Source organism: Barbatula barbatula (genome assembly GCF_947034865.1).
Source record: "Barbatula barbatula genome assembly, chromosome: 19".
Taxonomy (NCBI): Eukaryota; Metazoa; Chordata; class Actinopteri; order Cypriniformes; family Nemacheilidae; genus Barbatula; species Barbatula barbatula.
In genome coordinates, this window is record NC_136782.1 from 10,097,599 (window position 1) to 10,116,996 (window position 19,398).

The following is a 19,398-nucleotide window of genomic DNA, read 5'->3' on the forward strand; positions in this document are numbered from 1 at the left end:
TCAGCACCTTGGAGAGCTCTGAAATAATATACACCAGCATGTGCACTAAAAATATTTTTTGTTAAAGTGATAGTTCACCTCAAAAATACTATTATTTAACTGTGTAGTCACCCTCGTGTCATTTCAATTTCAAAGTCTTCTTCAGAACACAAAAGAAGATTTTTTCAGTATATGTTGGTAACTAGGCGATAACATTGGTTTTGTGTCCATACAATAGAAGAGAATGGGTGCCGCTACTGTTCGGTTACCAACGGTCTCCAAAATGAGTTAACTCCGTTTTTAAAATAATTTAAAAATCATGTTTTTTATTATGTTATCATTTTTTCTTGTGTTACTTAGCTGTATTTCTTTAGTTATTGACAAACCAACTGCAGTTTGATTGATATTAGTTGGAATGCAAAATAAAACAAACGCAATTTTTCTCATTTTGGAACCAAACTCTTCATATGTTCTTTTGTGTTCTGCAGAAGAAGAGAAGGAAGTCATACTGGTTTAAAATGATAACAGAATTTCCACTTTTGGGAGAACTTTTAATTTAAATTGTTAAGTTGATCAAACTGACTTTACAATTTCACTTTACTGCTTAAAATTCTGACTAGTAATTTCTAACTTATAAAACAATGTATAATTACATTTACATTTACGTTATTAAATAGATTGAATTAGTCTATTTTTATTGCAACATGCGGAAAATACTGTATTTTATTAAAGAATGAGTGGCCCAAAGCTTAATGGTAGTGTAGATCAAGATTGCACAATAAATAAACTCTAATCAAACAAAGTTAACCATGAATGCAAATAAACCCTGTACCCTTTATTATGCTGAGTGGGCTTTCGGGTTGGTTTGAATATGCGGTCTATAAGCACGTCCCTTAAAAGTTATGTAACACTTGATCTTTCCACCTAAACTGTCTCAAAGGAGTTTGTTGGGATTCCTGTTATACTTTGAAATTAAAAGATTCAAGCACTTAACTACTCAGCCAATCATTTCCTAACCATCCTGCATCAAGAACATCTTTGTGAACATACAGTAAGACCAGGTTTTTAACTTCCTGTTTAACCCCATGTGACATGCCCGACCACTCATTGATCTCTGTTTGTGTCCTTTCACTGAGTGCATCCAGTTAACGTAAACAGACTCTTGCTACAGATATAGCCTCAGTTCACTAAACTGTACTAGTTAATCCTCTTTACCTCCATGATCCCTCAGTTCTCGCTTCTTGTGAGACACATTGGTTTTGTTCCTGATGAGCAGAAGAAAAGACAATGCAAAACTAAGTGCCGACGCTACACACACCTGCTGCTCTGTGTAAGTATTTGTAAAACTTACATGAATCCTGTAAGAAATCTGTGACACTTTTACACATAATATTGCCTTGTTTGATGTCAACCTCTTATGCAACACTTCAACTGGGGTTGCGTAACAGCTCGATGCTTATCCCTGTGAGACAATGTTTTTAACGTTTTACAACCACGCATACAGTATTTGTTCTTTTTAATATTTAACAGACATAATGCTTGTGGAAGTGTTTATTCTTTCTTTATCAGTAGGAGGTTTTATGTGACAATGTTAATGCACAGGATTTTTTACAGTCTGTTTCAGACTATGTGATTACAGATTTTTTATTTGTATTATAAATAGTGTGTTTTGTTCATGCATATTTATGAGATAATGGGTTTTGAGTTTAATAGGTTTTGAGCATTGGTGCATTTTTGTGTTCAACTAAAAACGTGTGCTCAAACCTTGAAATGTGTCTCAAAATGTTTAAAACCATCTTCTTTATTACAAGAAAATCTCATTAATCTTATTGAATTAGACATTTTTCAATTAAGTGTGAGATATTTCTAATTATGTCTAACTAAAACAGTCAAGACAACAATCCTTTGACTTTACAGCAACACTGAACAATAGTTTAACTGAAGTTAAACTATTCATGTACTGTGTTTTACCTTTTTTGTGTTTTTCTTATTTTCCCCTGTAAAGCTGCTTTGGAACAATGCAAATTGTGAAAAGCACTATATAAATAATATTGAATTGAATTGAATTGAATTGAATTGAATTGAATTGAATTGAATTGAATTGAATTGAATTGAATTGAATTGAATTGAACTGAACACTGTGAAGTCTGCTGAGATGTACTGTGGTATAGGCAGCTCTGACAGAAGCAGGACAGCTATGAGTGCTGACACAGCCAACACAATGGATCTGGACCTGGATTATCATACAGAACTGGCCGATATGGTAGCAGCCATGAATGTGGCCGCCAACCAGCAGACCCCACCAAATGGCTACAGGACCACCCCACATCGCCTCAAGCTCTCGGATCGCAAGATGTCGTTGCAGGAGCGATCGAGTTACGGCCCTACCCCGAGGACAGCCAGGAGACCCACTATTGAATCCAAACGGGTGTCTATCTCTGATGGCGATGTGAGTTGAACATGACATTTTCTACATTACTATAAAAAAATGCAGTTAGGTTGGTGCGTAGGGCTATAAGGGCGTAGGGTCAAATCATTAAAGGGATAGTTTACCCGAAAATAAAATTTTGTCATTTAATCATGTTGTTTGAAACCTCTATGGCTTTTCTGGAACACAAAATAAGATATTTTGAGAAATGTTGCAGTGCTTTGTGTCCATATAATGGAAGTCAAAGGATTCAATGTTGTTTGGTTACCAACATTCTTCAAAATCAGAAGAAAGAGAATCATACAGGTTTGAAATGACAAGAGTTTTTTGGGCGAACTGTCCCTTTAATTTACCACTGCAAACCAAGTTTATTTTTGTTCACTCAAATTAAACCTGTTCATTGAAATCAAATAAAATATTAACCTGAAAACTATTGGGGGAAACATAATTAAAGGAAAAATTTCAATGTTTCCTCAAATAATCTGAAATAAGTTTAAAGCACTTAAATTATAATAAATTATAAAAAAATGTTTTTATTAATATTACATAGCAACATAAAAAATAAACAAATCAATTATAAAATATCAAAAGCTTAAACTCTAACTAAAATTTACATAAGAAATAAATATCTAAAACCAAATACATATTTTAAATATTGGTAAAACTAAAATAAAAACTATAATAACTCTGTGGCAAACTGCATAATTGACTTACTTTATTATTTATTCAGTGTTAAAATGTACTTCTTTTTTCACAGGACTGTGTTCAACTCAACCAGTATAAATTAAAGAATGCAATAGGAAAAGTGAGAGCTTTTGCTTAGAAATTCAACTTTTTGTTGGTTGTTATAATCATACAAATATCAATACAATATGGTTGAATGGTGACTTGGATGGTGGTCTTTTGTTTTCTCAGGGTTCATACGGTGTGGTCAAACTAGCATATAATGAAGATGATGACCAGTACTATGTGAGTAAATATTTACTCTCTAACAGAAATGAAAGTCATTACAATTATAAGTAACATATACACAGAATGCAACATCGTGATATACTTTACATCATAATATATTTTAGGCCATGAAGCTTGTTTCCAAAAAGAAGCTAATGAAGCAGTTTGGATTCACAAGTAAGCAATAAAGAAAATGCATCAGCATTATGAATAAAGTTTTTTTGTAAAATAATTGTCACTGCAGTAAGTCAATGTTGTGTGATGGTTTTGTAGGACGCCCGCCTTCCAGAGAATCTAATGGATCACCGGAGAATCTTTCAAAGCCTTTTGGCCTGTTGAACCGAATAAATCAAGAAATTGCTATCTTGAAAAAACTTGACCATCTTAACGTTGTTAAATTAGTTGAGGTGAGTCAGAACTGTGCTGTCCTTAAAGGGACAGTTCACCCCAAAAATTTTAATTCTGTCTTCATTTACTCACCCTCAAGTTGTTCCAAGTCTGTATAAATGTCTTTGTTCTGATGAACACAGAGAAGGATATTTGGAAGAATGCTTGTAGTTCTTGGCCACCATTGACTACCAAAGTTGGAAAAATTACAATAGTGAAAAGTGCCCTAGAACTGTTTGCTTATATCTTATTTTGAGGGAAACATAAAGAAATTTATTAAGCAAATGTCCCCACTATTGTAGTAAATGGTGGCCAAGAACCGTTTGGTTACAAGCATTTTTCCAATTATCTTTCTCTGTATTCATTAGCACAGATTTGGAACATGAGGGTGAGTAAATGTCAAGCCAAGTCAACCTTATTTATATAGCGCTTTTAACATATTTACATATTTCATTGTTACAAAGCAGCTGTACTAGAAATATATTGACTATAAGCAAAACTCATAAGGTAAATGATGATGGAATTTAATTTTTCGGGTGAACTGTTCATTTAACCAAATCAGTTACAAATTGCTTGATATTTGTAATGTGCAACTTAACATTATCTGTCCAATGATATTTTACTGAAGGTTCTTGATGACCCTGCGGAAGATAACTTGCATATGGGTAAGTACAAATATTTGTCAGTTAATAATATTGTCTTTTATATACTGATTTATTTTTACAGTGTATTCAATTTGTGTCTGTTCATGTTGTGTTTTGATCGTAGTCTTTGAGTTGGTACCTAAAGGGTGAGTAGTTGTACCTATACTTACTGCTATACTGCTATTCTCAATGAGTTTTCTTTAGTTCTGTATGTGCTTTTCTGTTATTTTGACCCACTCCTAGTCCAATAATGGAGATCCCAACAGACAATCCATTGACGGAGGATACGGCCCGTTTCTACTTTAGAGATGTAATTCTGGGAATTGAATACTGTAAGTTACAGTATACGAGAGTATTTGAAACTGTAAGTTGTATACAGTACGCTGCTAATTCGTATGTTTTGTGTTTTGTAGTACACTATCAGAAAATCATTCACAGAGACATCAAACCCTCAAATCTGTTGCTGGGGGATGACGGTCACATAAAGATAGCAGATTTTGGCGTCAGTAATGAGTTCAAGGGTCATGATGCTCTCCTATCAAACAGTGCAGGAACTCCAGCCTTCATGGCCCCTGAAACTCTGACTGACCAAGATCAGAGATTCAGTGGCAGGGTAAGAAGACCCCAAATAACTGAAAACATTCTTGTTTTATGCAGTAAAAGTTTCGTTCACATGTGCATATAACAGCTTCTCAATTCTCATTGGTTTCAGGCTTTAGACGTATGGGCCATGGGAATAACACTATACAGTTTTGTCTTCGGAAGGGTGAGACCTATTTAAAAAGTGGTTTTATGAGCGTCTCGGTATATACTGAACACAGATTTGTCAATATTTTGTTGTGCAGTGTCCCTTTCATGATGATTACATCCTAGGCCTGCATGAGAAAATCAGGACCATGCCAGTGGAGTTTCCAGACAAGTCAGTCACAAGCTCTCTTACAAAACTTTAATAATGTACTCCATCAAAGGATATGTTTTTTTTTATCTTAGAATGAGCTATTTCTATCTACATACACAGCAGGTCCCCTTACATGGAATTCTCCATGTTGTTTCTACAGTAGCCCCAAACCCTCACCACTATATGCCACTAAAAATCACACAGTTGTCCTTTAAATCGCATTACAAAATTAATTTATCAAGTTTTCATATGCAACTTTGTGCAAGATGGATCATCAATTTTCCTACATATCTGTTCACATAACACGAAACATAATATGTCATTTATTTTGTTTCCATAGGCCATGGATAAATGAGGGGTTGAGAGATCTCATTACCAGAATGCTACATAAAGCCCCTGAAACTAGAATCACGATACCAGAAATAAAGGTGAGATTATAATGCTTGAAAAGGTGTGTTTTTGTTGTGTGTAACTTTATAAAAGGTTTAAGTGATTCTGTGTAATACTCCCAGTTGCACCCATGGGTAACACTTGATGGTACTGATCTGTTACCTCTGGAGGAGGAACACTGTACAGTGGTGGAGGTCACAGCTGAAGATATCCAGAACTCTGTGAAACTAATTCCCAGTCTGTCTACTGTGGTGAGTAGCTCTCAAAACAAACTTTGGCTCTATTACATCTATGAACATCACATTGCATGTTATAACTAACAAAAAAAGACAACAGCAATATCATAAGAAAAAGCAAAGCAATAATCCAGTAACAGTAACTTGATAAATGATCAATGTTGCAATGCATGCTGGGAGCTGTCAAACTCAAAACTAATCAGTAAAATTCTACAATATTACAGTTTCTTAGACAACTCTGTTTGCATAGACTTTTAATAAATGACTTGACTATTTTTAATAAATACTGATATTGTGTAATTTACATATTACTGCTGTCCTCCCTGTATCTCCATATTTTGATATTTTTATTTGTTGTCATAAATCATTATTATTAGTCACCCTTTATGTTTGTCAATGGGTTCTGCAAATATCTAACCAATAGAATTAAAAAGTGCTTGTCAAGTTCGACAACACAATATTTAATCATTTAAAAAGTTCAATTGTTTGTCCATGTTGTTATGCAAATTGAGAATAATTCATGTTTAGTTTTCATGTAAAATTAACATTTAACACTGTTTTCACCTGTTAAGATCCTGGTGAAATCCATGTTGCGAAAGCGTTCCTTCAGTAATCCTTTTGAAGGTCGCAGACAGGGCAGGTCCATGTCAGCACCTGGAGGTTTGACCTTGTAAGTCCACAATACAAGCAATTGAATCACTTCCACTTTATACTTGCAGCATATACAGATGCTGACATTCATCATTTTTATATTTTGTTCTTTGTCCCCTCAATAATATCTGCAGGGATACATCGCTGTTTCGCCCTTTAAGGTAACTGTTAATGATCAGATCATAATCATTTTTTGAACTTGATGGACATTTTCAGTCCTGTAGTTATGTGATTATATATATTCATGTCATGTTGGTCCATGTTTCCTACAGCAGGGGAAGTGACTGCGTTGGCAGCAGAGAAGGAGAACTGGAGAATCTTATTGAGGATGAAACATTTTCATGAGTTTGTAAATACTTGTGTAAACGAGACCAATGGTGTTATTGGATAATTGTTTGGACCTGCATCTGCAGTGAATGACCTATGAATGTGATTTATGATATTGGCATGCTGTGTAAACATTTAGATGCTATAGACACAGACAACATTTGAAGTTCCTTTGCTGGGTCTAAATCAAGAATGTGGCGAAATATAATTGGTTAATTTTTTTATGCATTTAAGTTTGCATTTTAGTGCCAAATGTAAAGTATGCAAATGTAAAAACTGTTATGTTTAGAAATGTATATGAGGACAAAAAGAAAAGCACATTTGAATCAGATTACTGTAAATGACCGCACAACAAAAACAACTTGGAAATGTTTGATACATGAAAAACATCAATGATTGATAAACAAATAAAGATTTATTTTAAACCAAACACACAAAAATCCAGAACAACTGTGAATTAAGTTTACAACACTCAAAACGGAGAAAAGAGTTGGTAACCATTCACTTCTATTGTATGGACCCAATAAAACAATGCAAGTCAATGAGTGCCGTCGCTGTTTCGACAACCAACTTTCTTCAAAATATATTGAAGAAAAAAGTCATACAGCCACAAGATGGCTTTCTTTGATTAGAAATTCATGTTTATTTTTATATATTTATATAGGCTGATATGCAGGAATGAGAAAGCATCTTTAAATATTGATTCTGAGGTGAAACTAAATAATCTTTTTGGAAACATTAGGAGTGTAAAATATGTAATTTTGTTTTCTTTTTGAGGCTGTACAATCTATCACTTCTGGATTACAGAATGTTCAGTTGATGTAGCAAGGGCGAAGAGCTCTTCAATATTTAATGTTGTTTTGCACTTTTATGTGAGATTCTCCTTCTCTCCTTGATAATACGACAGAAACGGAAATTACTTTCTTAAAGAAAAAGTAAATATTAAAAATAAATGGGTAGTGATGGGAGATTCTGAGTGAAACAACCTCAAAGCCCAGGTCTATATAATATCTTGTTTGAAAATGATACTGCACTCTAGTGACCCCCTGAGGATGCTCCGTGAATTGAACAAATAACCCCAAGTACAATTTTTGCAAGTAGCAGTCTATGAGATTGTATTACCGAACAAGAGCTCCATTATTATTACCTCGTATTATATAACAGACATGTATACATAGTGAAGTTCGCTGTTATGATGACTTCATAGGCTATTCTCAATAATCTTTGTTTCATTAAAAATGCATTTTCAGATAACATTACTAAGCGATCATAATTTTGCTATCTGACGCTAACAGCATAAAATTAGGCCCTACTTAAGGTAAATTATATCAAGCATATTCAGTACACAGGATGCAAGCACATTTTATTAACATTTAGACTTTATCTCCAAAAGCATTCTCTTTAAACATCTTGGCAAGCATCATAAATCGTGAGATTACAATAGACAAGTAGAGTCTATGCAATGTGTGCACTGGAACATTTAAATGAGTATAGAGGGTATTTTTGTGAAGATAATAGTCACAAGCAGATATTACTATGCTAAACAGTAGTATTTTTATAAAAATGATTTGCACCAATATGCAACTACACATCAAATCTGTAATGAGACAAATCCTTGTATGATGGTCAATTTATGTCATATGAGTCTTGACATGAGCACATGAACAGACTGTCCATTACATCATTCGCAGTCTCAAGCAATACCAGTTTGTTGAATATTTGTTGAATATACTTCCCAACTGTGTTCAATCAATAAGTGCAATATTGTACAGAGATACAGGGTACCACAACATGACTAAATTACGGTATAGAGAAAAAGATTGATTTTGTTTTATTTAGGGATGGTTCAGCTCAAAATGTGAATTATGTCATCATTTACTTACCTTCTTGTCATTTTAAACCAGTAGAACATTCTTTCTACTGCAGAACACAAAAGAAGATATTTTGAAGAATGTTGGCAGCCAACAACCAAATTGGTCCCCGTTCACTTCTATTGTATATGGACGCAAAACCAATGCAAGTCAATGGGGATCAACAGTTTTCTGTTACTGACTTTCTTTAAAATATCTTCTTTCGTGTTCTGCGTAAGAAATGAAGTCATACAGGTTTGAAATGTGAAAAGGGTGAGTAAATGATGACAGAATTGTATGGTGGTGTGGACTATCCCTTTAAATTGTCTTTATGGTACATTGTATGGAACATTGATATTGCTTTAATATCATTTTTCAATGGGAGGTGTCACAATGTTCGGGTCCTGACAATAATCATTATATTAGTAACTATGATTATTGATATCTTATACACATCGGATAAGAAGAAACACAAAATATTGAAAGATTTTGACTGATAGCATTATTAATCTTTAATTTATTTAAATGTATTAATAAAAAGCAAAATCATTACAAAATAAATAAATGTTGCTGCAAATATATGAAGTGATCTGAAAAATCTTCAGTTGGTTAACCTTAGTTAAACCATGGCAAAGGTGTTTTATTAAATATTAAAAGCTTTATATCTTGCATTTGATCATAATGCAGCCGAAAATTGAGGTTTTGCTGCTTGTGTATAGATGATAAAGTCTCAACGTGAACGCCGGTTTCCCTTGAATTTTAATGCTGTCTCTGATGTGCTGGTGTTTATCTCTTCGCATGTTGCTTTAGATGTCTGCACAGTGTCAGTAGGAAATGGGACGTTTTTTCTCGAGCCCTAGCAACACGGGCTAGATTGGTGGATATGAAAGCTCATCGTGCCTGCTATTGGTTGATATGGGGACCAATTTGAGCAGAGAAATTCATCTCTTGCTCTATGGCTGTAGGTTGCCGTAGTAATCTGCAGCAGTATGCTGAGAGATCTTCTTGCATTTCTGTGTCTCCAGTATTGGTTTGAAAGAAAAAACAAAGATAGATGTATACAAAAATCCAAAATTGAGAGTATATTTTACTCATGCAATGCTTCTTGCAATAATATTTAATGGGGTTAAGGAAATGCCATTTCTGGAGGCAAATAATACTACTGTTATTGAGGCACATTTCATCTAGCAAGCACTTTATTATATCGCGGAGAAGTGAGTTCTGCAATGCAGCGGTGAGCACTAGTCACTGATAGTAGGTGCACTGCAGAGAAAAAACATGTAGTCGAATTCACCACAGGGTGTGCAAACCTGTTGACATTTTGGTTTCAGCACTGTGCTTTTAAAGATACAGGAAAAACCAAGGTTAAAACTTCTGTATCGATTTCCTTTCTCAGATAATCAAGCAAAAGCAGAACACTACACATGAGCAACATGACGGATCTGTGAATACTAGAGATGTTTTTAGTCTTTTTATTGTTTTAATTATTTTGGCTCTTGTGCAACTGCTACATAATTATTCACATTCAAGATATTTGTCAAAAACAAAAAAAAGAAGAATAAAAGGCAAATAATTGAATTGAAAAATACTACAGATTAGGGCTGTGCAATTGATCGAAAATGAATCGTAATCGTCAATTTTGGCCTTCATCAATTACAAAAACAAGATAATCGATGTAAGCGATTATTGTGCTGCATTCCATTTTGCAAGGATTCCTTTTTTTGTAGTATAAATCCACAGTGAACCTATTTCTTTTACCGTAATTTCTTTAAGTTAAAGTTTTTTGTATTTTCGATATTGTTTTAAAGGTTAATGAGTAATCGTGTTAAATAATCGGGATCTCAAAATTGGCCAAAATAATCGCGATTATGATTTTTGTCATAATCAAGCAGCCCTACTACCGATATCAATATATGGTCCATGTTCTGAATCTGTCAAGGAAACACTGATTCTGTTGCTTAAACCACATGTGTTCAATGTGCATAATATGACAAGAAGAGCACTCATATATTGTTCAGAGAGCAAAAACATTGCTTAACAACGTCATGGTTAAAGTTTACCAAGAGAAACACTAGTACAATGAATCGATCGGTAGTGTATTCCCATAGTCAGCCATAGCATAGCTAAAGAAAGAAACATTCCATGTCACGACAGCAACGCCCATAACAGATCAATTTATTGTTAACAATCACAATTTTGGAATAGCAAATCAAAACGAAAACCGATAACTTATAAATAAACAATATGAAGCCAGTTTACTCTTCAATGATAGTAATACGTAACATCCAAGATATAAGTTAATAAAGTCAAGCTATTGTATAAATACATCACCAGCATGCACAATATTGAATCATTGATAGTATCGTCGTAATTATCTTACACTGACAAAACAGTATACTTGGCAAGTGCAAAAATAAATTAAACACAGAAGTAAACCACAAACTTTGAAGCTGCAATCATTTTTTTATGTTTTTTTAACAGACCAGTCTCTTCCTTCTCGTTGACCTGTTCTTGAAAAAATGGTTCCAGTATTATCAGGGTTCGATAACTGTCTAATACTTTTCGTCGAAGCACTTAAATTGTCGAAGCCACACCTCCATATCTAATTGGATTTCCAGTGTATTTAATGCCTGAACACGGGACGATTCTACAAAATCGTGACTAAAACTGGAACCATTCGCAAGAATCTCCTCCTCCGAATATGCACCTAACCCTCTTTTTGAAATGCGTTTCTACTACCCGAAAACATAAATAAGCAGCATCTCTTTGAAATACATCAGTCCATATGCCAGTGTGAGGCTGCCATTCCAAACCAACAACGACCACTTCCGGCTGATTGACTGACATTTCAGTGCTTTTGGCAAATGTCAAAGATAACCAAGAAGAGTGAGGCCCATTCAACTATATATATTTCTGTATATATTCAAACTAGGACTTCAGCCCCCCCTTTACCGCCTTTGATATTTTTTCTTTAAACTCGTGGAAAAATAAAGAACTGCTGCCGCAGAGGAAACCATGGCAAAAGCCGCTGCCAAAGTCCACCAGCCATTTCTTGTTTCTACATAGAGAGGTCTGCGTTTAATTGTTGCCCTCCCCGCCGTCGTCGTCCTGCTGGTCGCTCGTCCACAGTGTCAAGTTGTCTCGCAGGAGTTGCATGATGAGGGTTGAGTCTTTGTAGGAATCCTCATTGAGGGTGTCCAGCTCAGCGATGGCGTCGTCGAAGGCGGTCTTGGCTAGATGACAGGCCTGCTCCGGGGCATTCTGGATCTCGTAGTAGAACACAGAGTAGTTGAGGGCCAATCCCAGTCGGATGGGATGGGTGGGCTGCATGTGCTCCTTGCTGATCTCGTGGGCCTCGTTGTAGGCCTTTTCTGAAGATTCCACCACAGTGGAGCGCTTCTCGCCCGTGGCCACCTCGGCCAGGTAGCGGTAATAGTCTCCCTTCATCTTCAGGTAGAAGACCTTGCTCTCGTGTTGGGTGTCGCTGCAGTTCTTGATCAAGAAGTTATCCAGCAGGTTGAGCACGTCTTGACACACGGTCTCCAGCTCCTTCTCGATCTTCTCACGGTAGGCCCGCACCATCTCGATTTTCTTCTCGTTGCCGTCAGCAGAGGTCTTCTGTTCGATGCTGGAGATGACTCTCCAGGACGAGCGGCGAGCTCCTACCACGTTCTTGTAGGCAACGGACAAGAGGTTTCTCTCTTCGTTGGACAGAGCCTCATTCAGCTCAGTTACCTGCAAAGACAGGGCAGACATAGATGCTGAAATTGGTTACAGCATCACAATAAAAATACAACACAGATCACTTGGTTTGTAAACTTTAGTTTTTCGCTTGCATGATGATGATAATATCCACGCAAAGCTTTATCGGCTGCCTGAATGCATTGGTGCAGCCATGGGGATGAGAGCTACATGCCGAGTGCAGTTGCCATGGTAATCCTCTCATTTTGTACAGTAGTCCCACTCAATCGAACCAGACAACTGCTTCACCACCAATACACATGAAGAGAAATCACTTCAGCGATACGGAAGGGGGGGCAGGGTGATGAGAGGGGGCAGGGGCAGGACGCGAAATGTTCCCACATGCTCGATGGGGCAGCTGCAGTGTAAGTTAAGATGATCGCTGTGTGTCAGTTCAAGTGGCCTTCTCGTTGACCTTTTCTTTTGCCAAACTGAGAACACCACACAACACATTTACCTACAGTGTGTTTGAACAAATCTCACTTTTTATTTCGGTGAAGTATGCTTAAAATTGCTTCACGGCTCATCGCGGCCAAGCTCTCCTTGTGGTGTGATCTAAAATGATTCCATCAAACTCTCTAATGATGCCCCCTTTTGAGAAAACAAAAGACGAGCTGATTCAGAGACAGCTCGATAGATCAATAAAGATCAGAGTAGAAAACCGGAACACTGGTCCAAGAAAAGGAAAAGGGAACTGGAAGCACTGGCGAGAAGATTTGAACGTTTTTTTTTAAATAAATAATAAATGCATATTTAGTACACAACTCTTAGTCGTGTGGATGTGGGGGGTAACCGTGTTACCCTGATAGCTATGATGCAATCACAAGCAAACATGTAGTGATGTAATGTGCCCAACCAGTTAACCCAACATATATAGTGCATGCATGCAGCAAATCTGACTCGATGATGTCACTCGATTTTGAAGTTTTCAGACTGGCCAATGGCTGCTCGTCTATTCGGGTCAGACACATCAATATCATGGAGGCATCCGTGGGCACTTTCCCATTAGGTCTGTAGCTAAATGGGCTTTTATCAGGGACTGAAGCAACTTAAGAGTTAAACTGCTTTTAAATCACACTCACAGATCCATGAAGCTAAAAGGGCCTCTCTAGCATTTCGATACGAAACAATCCCTTCAAGGATATGAACATTTTGTTTTAATAGTCAGCTGGGACCGGACCAAGCTAATATGGCTGTGATCCATTTCAGCGAAATTGATTTTGTGGATCCTGTCTGTTGATACGCTAAAACAGCTAATGACTGCTAACACATCTGCTCAGTACAGTACATTGGCAAGAAATGTCAAATACATTTTGGCTGAAGGTTTAATATGCTAATAAAGTAGTGTAGATTTATAACTACACAAACTAAAAGACGCAAGAACTTTTGGTTCCTCAAAGAACCTTTCAGTCAAAAGTTCTTAAAAGAACCTTTTCTTTCTTCCATTTTTTCAGTCTTTTGTGCAGTAAAAACGTTTTGTGAACGTTAAAGGTTCTTTATGGTGCATACAGAACCTTTTGGGAACGTATATTTTTGTATGTTGAATTTATGTAAAAAAAAAACAAATCTCAATTGCAATGGGAAGGAATCATTCGATCATATTAGACAAAAGAAGAGTGCGGTGACTCCCCTCAGAAAATAAGCATGATGTCAACACTTGACAAAGCAGAAATTGAGGAACCCTCCCTGATCCCATAAACCTCATGCAGACGGGGCTTTAAATGCAGATGTTCCCCCTTCACCTTATACAAAAAAGGCCCTGAATCATTTCATTATAGCCTCCTGCATGGTGTGTTTAAATCCTGTTTTAAATATTCACTGTAACACATGATAAAGTTTAATCCTAAAATACGAGGATGAGGGTCTAGATGTTGAGTGCAATCTGAATCATGGACCCTGCTGCAATATGACAAGGATGGAAGATTCCAGAAGGAATTCTGCTGCCTCTAACGTTGGATTAGAGGAAATATCTTAATAACAGCCATGTGTGGAAAGGAAATAAGGACCCGAAATGAGATCAAGGGTGCACGGAAAACCAGAGGCAGTTTAAATGATACACATCGATTAGTAAAATAATAAACACAACTTGACGCTTTTATGACAACGCAGGGATGATGAATGAAATCAAAAATGTCCAGCAATGATGAAAGCGTATTTCTAACATTAGTGTTAAATCTATTAAAATAATAGACACACTGTGTTTGTGACAAAGTACATTCAGCATGTCATGTGAAGCAAAGGCGTTAAATGAATAAGAAAGCGAACTAACGCATTTTTAACTAAAGCTAAAAAGCTGATTTATATACGTTTGTGATGTGTCTTTCATTTCAGTGAGGATTCGGTTAAGACAGGAGGCACCGCCCAAGATCCAGACTGTCTACACCCGATCCTCTGCACTGTCATTAATAAAGCACTGATTTATCATAGATTAACACCCGAAAAATACAACATCTTAAAGCCACCTGTCAACTGCCCTTTTTTCCTATGAATCATCCTAAATGTTTTAAACTAGCCATTTTCCTCCCACAGACATTCAACCCCTGTCATGTATAAAGACACATCTAAAGCTCATTGTTTCGGTTAAATATACGCATTTAGCGATCTGAAATATCAGACACACAAAGCCCAAGGGTACATTGACTTACCGACTTCATGGCTGCAGCCATATCGTCGTATCTCTCTGCCTGCTCGGCCAGCCTGGCTTTTTGAACCAGCTGCTCGCGGTCAACCATGTTGGATGGTTATGGTTTATGCGATATTATTTGTTTTTCGGGGAGAAGTGGTGATTTTGTATGAGCTGTGCGGTGTAATTCGGTGAAGGAGAGCTCCTCTGCAGCTGTTCTTCGCTGTCTCTGCGCTCGTGCCGACGGGCCACCTTCGCCCCTCCTCACCGGCTGGTGGGCTACGTCAGTGTTCTATAAACGTGGGCGCCTCACTCATGATGTAACAGTCCATATATGGGAGTCCAGTGGCCACATAACGGGGTGACACTGGTAGATCAGAGGTCTTCACAAGAACAAATGCGAGATGGGAGAGTGAGTCAGACACTATTACTGCATCTTCATCTGTAGCTGAGCAGCGGGATGAATTTGAAGGGGGGCGTCATGTTAAAGGCGGGATAACATGCTATGTCATGCATTCTGACTTCTGTACACTGTTGAACGCGCTGGCTTCTCCTGCTTAACATGGTCAACTTGTTAAAAACGAGTTGGAGTATGACGTAGTATTTTTGTGCTTGATACACGGACGTATGACGTGCTTGATACACTCCCTCAGCACTCCAACTTGTTTCGGAAAGTTTTTTATAAGTCTGGTCCCTGTTTCGTAACAGGGATCCTATTCCGTTCATTGGGCAATTCCACCGGAAAAGCACGCCCATGGCAAGGCGAAATAAATAGCCCACCCACACGCCAGCCGACGAGCGTTTGGAAGAACCGCTTATCAAGATTGGCTGCGATGTGGGCCTGCAGCTTGATACTCTTGCGATAGTGAGAGAAGTTGAGGTGTGTTGGTTTGTTCACTGCATTTCAGTGATAGATGTTATATAAACTGTGCATATAACGCTGGATTTGGAGATTGTTTGAAACTGATAGATGGCGCCAGGGACGGATTAAGGTGGTCAGGTGGCTCTTTGGGTGAGGCCCCCCCCTTAGGTTGCTTTCAGGTGCCTTTCACGCCTGCAGTTTAGTTTAGGGTTAGTTCGGAACGGGGCACGGTTTGCATGAAAAATCGCATTTAAACGCTGTCATGCAAACTCAGGTGTGCACCAGGGTACCGAACCCTGTACATTCTCTTTAGCTGATTGCAATTCACATAGTTCTTTTATCATTTGTATTTTCCGTTTTTGTTCTCCGCTATTGTACTTTCTTTCGGACATTTTGCCACTATACCATCTAGCAAAAGTGGCGACGTAAATGAAAATGATTTACATGATTTTACCAGTAGCTGATTGGACAAATGTCACATCTATCCATTCACCGGCTTATTTTTTTTATTTCTTATGTCATTTATGCATTCGCATGTTGTATAAACTTCATATATAAACGTCAAACTGGGCCAGTGTTGTTTTGCAGAAGAAAGAAAGTCATACAGGTTTGAAATGACATGAGAATTTTTACATTTCTGAGTGAACTATCCCTTTAAAAGTGTTAAATAAAAAAACATGTCTTTATATATAATTTAAAGCAATTATATGCTGTATGTTGTTGTTTTACCTTTCCAATACAGTAAATATCATTACTAAGTGTACCAATTTCTCCCCTATGCACTGGTTTACCTCAAAGCCTTCTTCTCCTTATTTGCACCCTGCTGTAAAACGTAACTGACTGTCTTGAAAAGGTGAAAGGGACATGCAGGGTTAGATCCTTGATGGTAATGCGGTTAACAGCTAGCTCTACTTGGCACAGTTGAGAATGGATGGCTCAGCGAATCAGAGGGGCTGTGCGCAGCAGGACCGGACCAAATACACTGTCAGAGCAATATTCCTGCTCTGCTTTATCACCACCTCTTACACATTAGAGGGAATGCATTAATTCAATGCCGATTTTGTATGCAATGATCAATATACTTTATTAACTGTTTACAATGCCTTCGAGGAAGTTTCCAGATGGGACATCCATTTATCCATTTCTGCCAAGAGGATTAGTCTCAGGCAGATTAGCTAGGCCATCTTTCTATCTAAATGCTATCACATGCGTATGGTACAGACAGTAACCACCTGTCTGCTACCTGAGAGGACATCAGCTGGACACTTGCGGGCATTGAGCACTGCAATGATTGGGGTGGATGTATATCTGTATCCAGATGGTCTGAGGGTCTCTACGCCTGAAGATATGGAGAGGTGGGAATCTGAGAGGGAAATGTACGATCAGAATATACGTCTCTTTGTGGCTCTTTTCTCCTACAATCCAGCCATGATGTCACCAAACCCTGAAACAATGGAAGAGGAGCTGCCGTTCGAACAAGGACAGGTTATTCAAGTAAAGAAAAGATGATTAAAATTTTCTTCCCAATTTTCTTCAATGAGTTTGAAATGTAAATAAATTACAATCAAACCTGTAACATCTCTCACACGTCATCATTTTTTACCTACATTTGTCTCATGCTGTCATGGGACTGTGTGAAGACAGCAGGGTGTGTTATTTTGTAGATCTATGGAGATAAAGATGCTGATGGTTTCTTCAGTGGGGAGTCGGGTGGTCGCTTTGGTTTCGTGCCAAGCAACATGGTATCTGAGATTCCTGTGGAGGATGAAGAACTTAAACAGTATCTGTTACAGCAGGGCTATTTACCAGAGGAGACTATTTCTATAGGCAAGCAACCATTCAGTACACAAATAAACCTTGTATTTACACCCACTGCTGTGATATTAATTTTTTTAACTTTTTTTATTGTTAAATTTAGCAACTAGTGAATCTTCTTGTGTACCAGACAGTTTGAAGGTCCACAGGATGGTGGCACTCTTTGATTATGATCCTTGGGAAAGTTCTCCAAATATGGACTTTGAGGTGACTTATTTAATTTATAGTTTAATAATATCTACACAAGTTTTCTGAACGATTTCAAAATATCAAATGATTGGATTTCCTATTTTTGCAGGCTGAGCTTACCTTCGGTGTAGGCGATATAATATATGTTTTTGGAGAAATGGACAGAGATGGATTTTATTATGTGAGTAATTGTCATAAAATAATGGAAATTAGGGCTGGTTGTCACAATTTTATGAAGATAGAATAGTAGCAAAACTCGAGAGCACGTAGACGTGAATTTGAGAACTTGTACAATAAATATTTGCACTTGTATGCTACAATTTACACTTACAGCTTCGATGTGAAAACCTGTAAATTCAAAATCTGAAGTTGAACGCTGAGATTTGCACTCGCAGACAAAAGTCACAAACCTGTATTCTGAATTTGAAGCTGCAGACAAGTAGTCCAAATTTTCGCGCTTCGACTTTTGCTACTCTTATCGCGATATATCAGTTGCAAAAGTTGTGCACTTGCAACTCAGTAGCAGCGAGGGGCGGGAGAGGCGGGGGTGGGTGGCTGCAATGGAGTCGTTTCATTGGTTGGCACCTAGATGTATGTAATAATTTGAATAACAAATATTGTATAAAAAGAAAAACTTACCCTCGGATCGTTATATCCCGCCATCGCGATGACAACCAAAGTGTCGCGAATGCGAGGCTGCGGGTGTCGTGACATCATCGCGTAGAAAAGAAGCCCGATTTCATTGGCTAGGTGCCAACCAATAAAACGACTCCATTGCAGCCACCTCTCCCGCCCCTCGCTGCTACTGAGATGCAAGTGAACAAATCAGTTTTGCAACTGATATATCGCGATTAGAGTAGCAAAAGTCGAAGCGCGAAATTTGAACTTGCAGTGACAGATTTGAGAAGTTGCAAGTGCCTATTTGAGGTTGTACTGCGAATGTGAATGTAAGAAGAAATGCAAATATGTATTTCAAGTTTGTGTCTGTCATTGTATAGCTGTGTCTGTCATTTTACACATTTGTGACTACTTGTCTGCAGCTTCAAATTCAGAATACAGGTTTGTGACTATTGTCTGCGAGTGCAAATCTCAGTGTTCAACTTCAGATTTTTAATATACAGGTTTTCACATCGAAGCTGTGAGTGTAAATTGTAGCATACAAGTGCAAATATTTATTGTACAAGTTCTCAAATTCACATCTACGTGCTCTCGAGTTTTGCTTCTATTCTACCTTCATACAATTTTCTCTAGATGATATTTGTAAGGGTAGTTTTTTTCCATTTCTGTGGAATTTCCAAACATAGCCTACCATAAAGTTTATCTTCTGAATTTTGTTTTAGGGGGATCTACATGGCTATCAAGGTCTGGTTCCATCAAATTTTTTGCAGCCATTGCCATGGGATTAAAGAAAATGAATAATCATAAAT

At 37.4% G+C, this 19,398-nt stretch overlaps 3 protein-coding genes across 8 annotated transcripts; 2 read left to right on the plus strand and 1 right to left on the minus strand.

Moving 5' to 3' along the window:
* The first annotated feature begins 1,200 nt into the window (after window positions 1-1,200).
* camkk1b (calcium/calmodulin-dependent protein kinase kinase 1, alpha b) lies at window positions 1,201-7,431 on the plus strand. Of its 6 annotated transcripts, none has more exons than XM_079480846.1 (17): window positions 1,201-1,309; window positions 1,985-2,428; window positions 3,165-3,212; window positions 3,323-3,376; window positions 3,484-3,535; window positions 3,632-3,765; window positions 4,374-4,410; window positions 4,514-4,535; window positions 4,633-4,721; window positions 4,803-5,002; window positions 5,102-5,155; window positions 5,235-5,308; window positions 5,628-5,715; window positions 5,800-5,928; window positions 6,486-6,583; window positions 6,699-6,725; window positions 6,837-7,431. In XM_079480846.1, the coding sequence occupies exons 2-17, from the start codon at window positions 2,135-2,137 to the stop codon at window positions 6,907-6,909; spliced, it is 1,473 nt and encodes a 490-aa protein (XP_079336972.1). In that variant the 5' UTR covers window positions 1,201-1,309; window positions 1,985-2,134; the 3' UTR covers window positions 6,910-7,431. The 6 variants fall into 6 exon arrangements, with proteins under 6 accessions (XP_079336972.1, XP_079336973.1, XP_079336975.1 ...); XM_079480848.1 differs by having other exon boundaries at window positions 1,209-1,309; window positions 2,151-2,428; XM_079480847.1 differs by having other exon boundaries at window positions 1,205-2,428.
* Window positions 7,432-9,922: 2,491 nt separating this feature from the next.
* On the minus strand, window positions 9,923-15,371 carry ywhag2 (3-monooxygenase/tryptophan 5-monooxygenase activation protein, gamma polypeptide 2). The gene is made up of 2 exons (XM_079481655.1): window positions 15,128-15,371; window positions 9,923-12,476 (listed from the first exon to the last, which is right to left on the minus strand). Exons 1-2 carry the CDS (start codon window positions 15,212-15,214, stop codon window positions 11,820-11,822), a joined length of 744 nt encoding a protein of 247 aa, XP_079337781.1. The 5' UTR covers window positions 15,215-15,371; the 3' UTR covers window positions 9,923-11,819.
* A 1,883-nt stretch (window positions 15,372-17,254) lies between these two features.
* On the plus strand, window positions 17,255-19,377 carry LOC306908483 (RIMS-binding protein 2; the record flags this gene model as incomplete). Its single annotated transcript, XM_079481381.1, has 5 exons — window positions 17,255-17,461; window positions 17,632-17,794; window positions 17,886-17,989; window positions 18,081-18,152; window positions 19,312-19,377. The coding sequence occupies 5 exons, from the start codon at window positions 17,255-17,257 to the stop codon at window positions 19,375-19,377; spliced, it is 612 nt and encodes a 203-aa protein (XP_079337507.1).
* Between the last annotated feature and the right edge of the window lie 21 nt (window positions 19,378-19,398).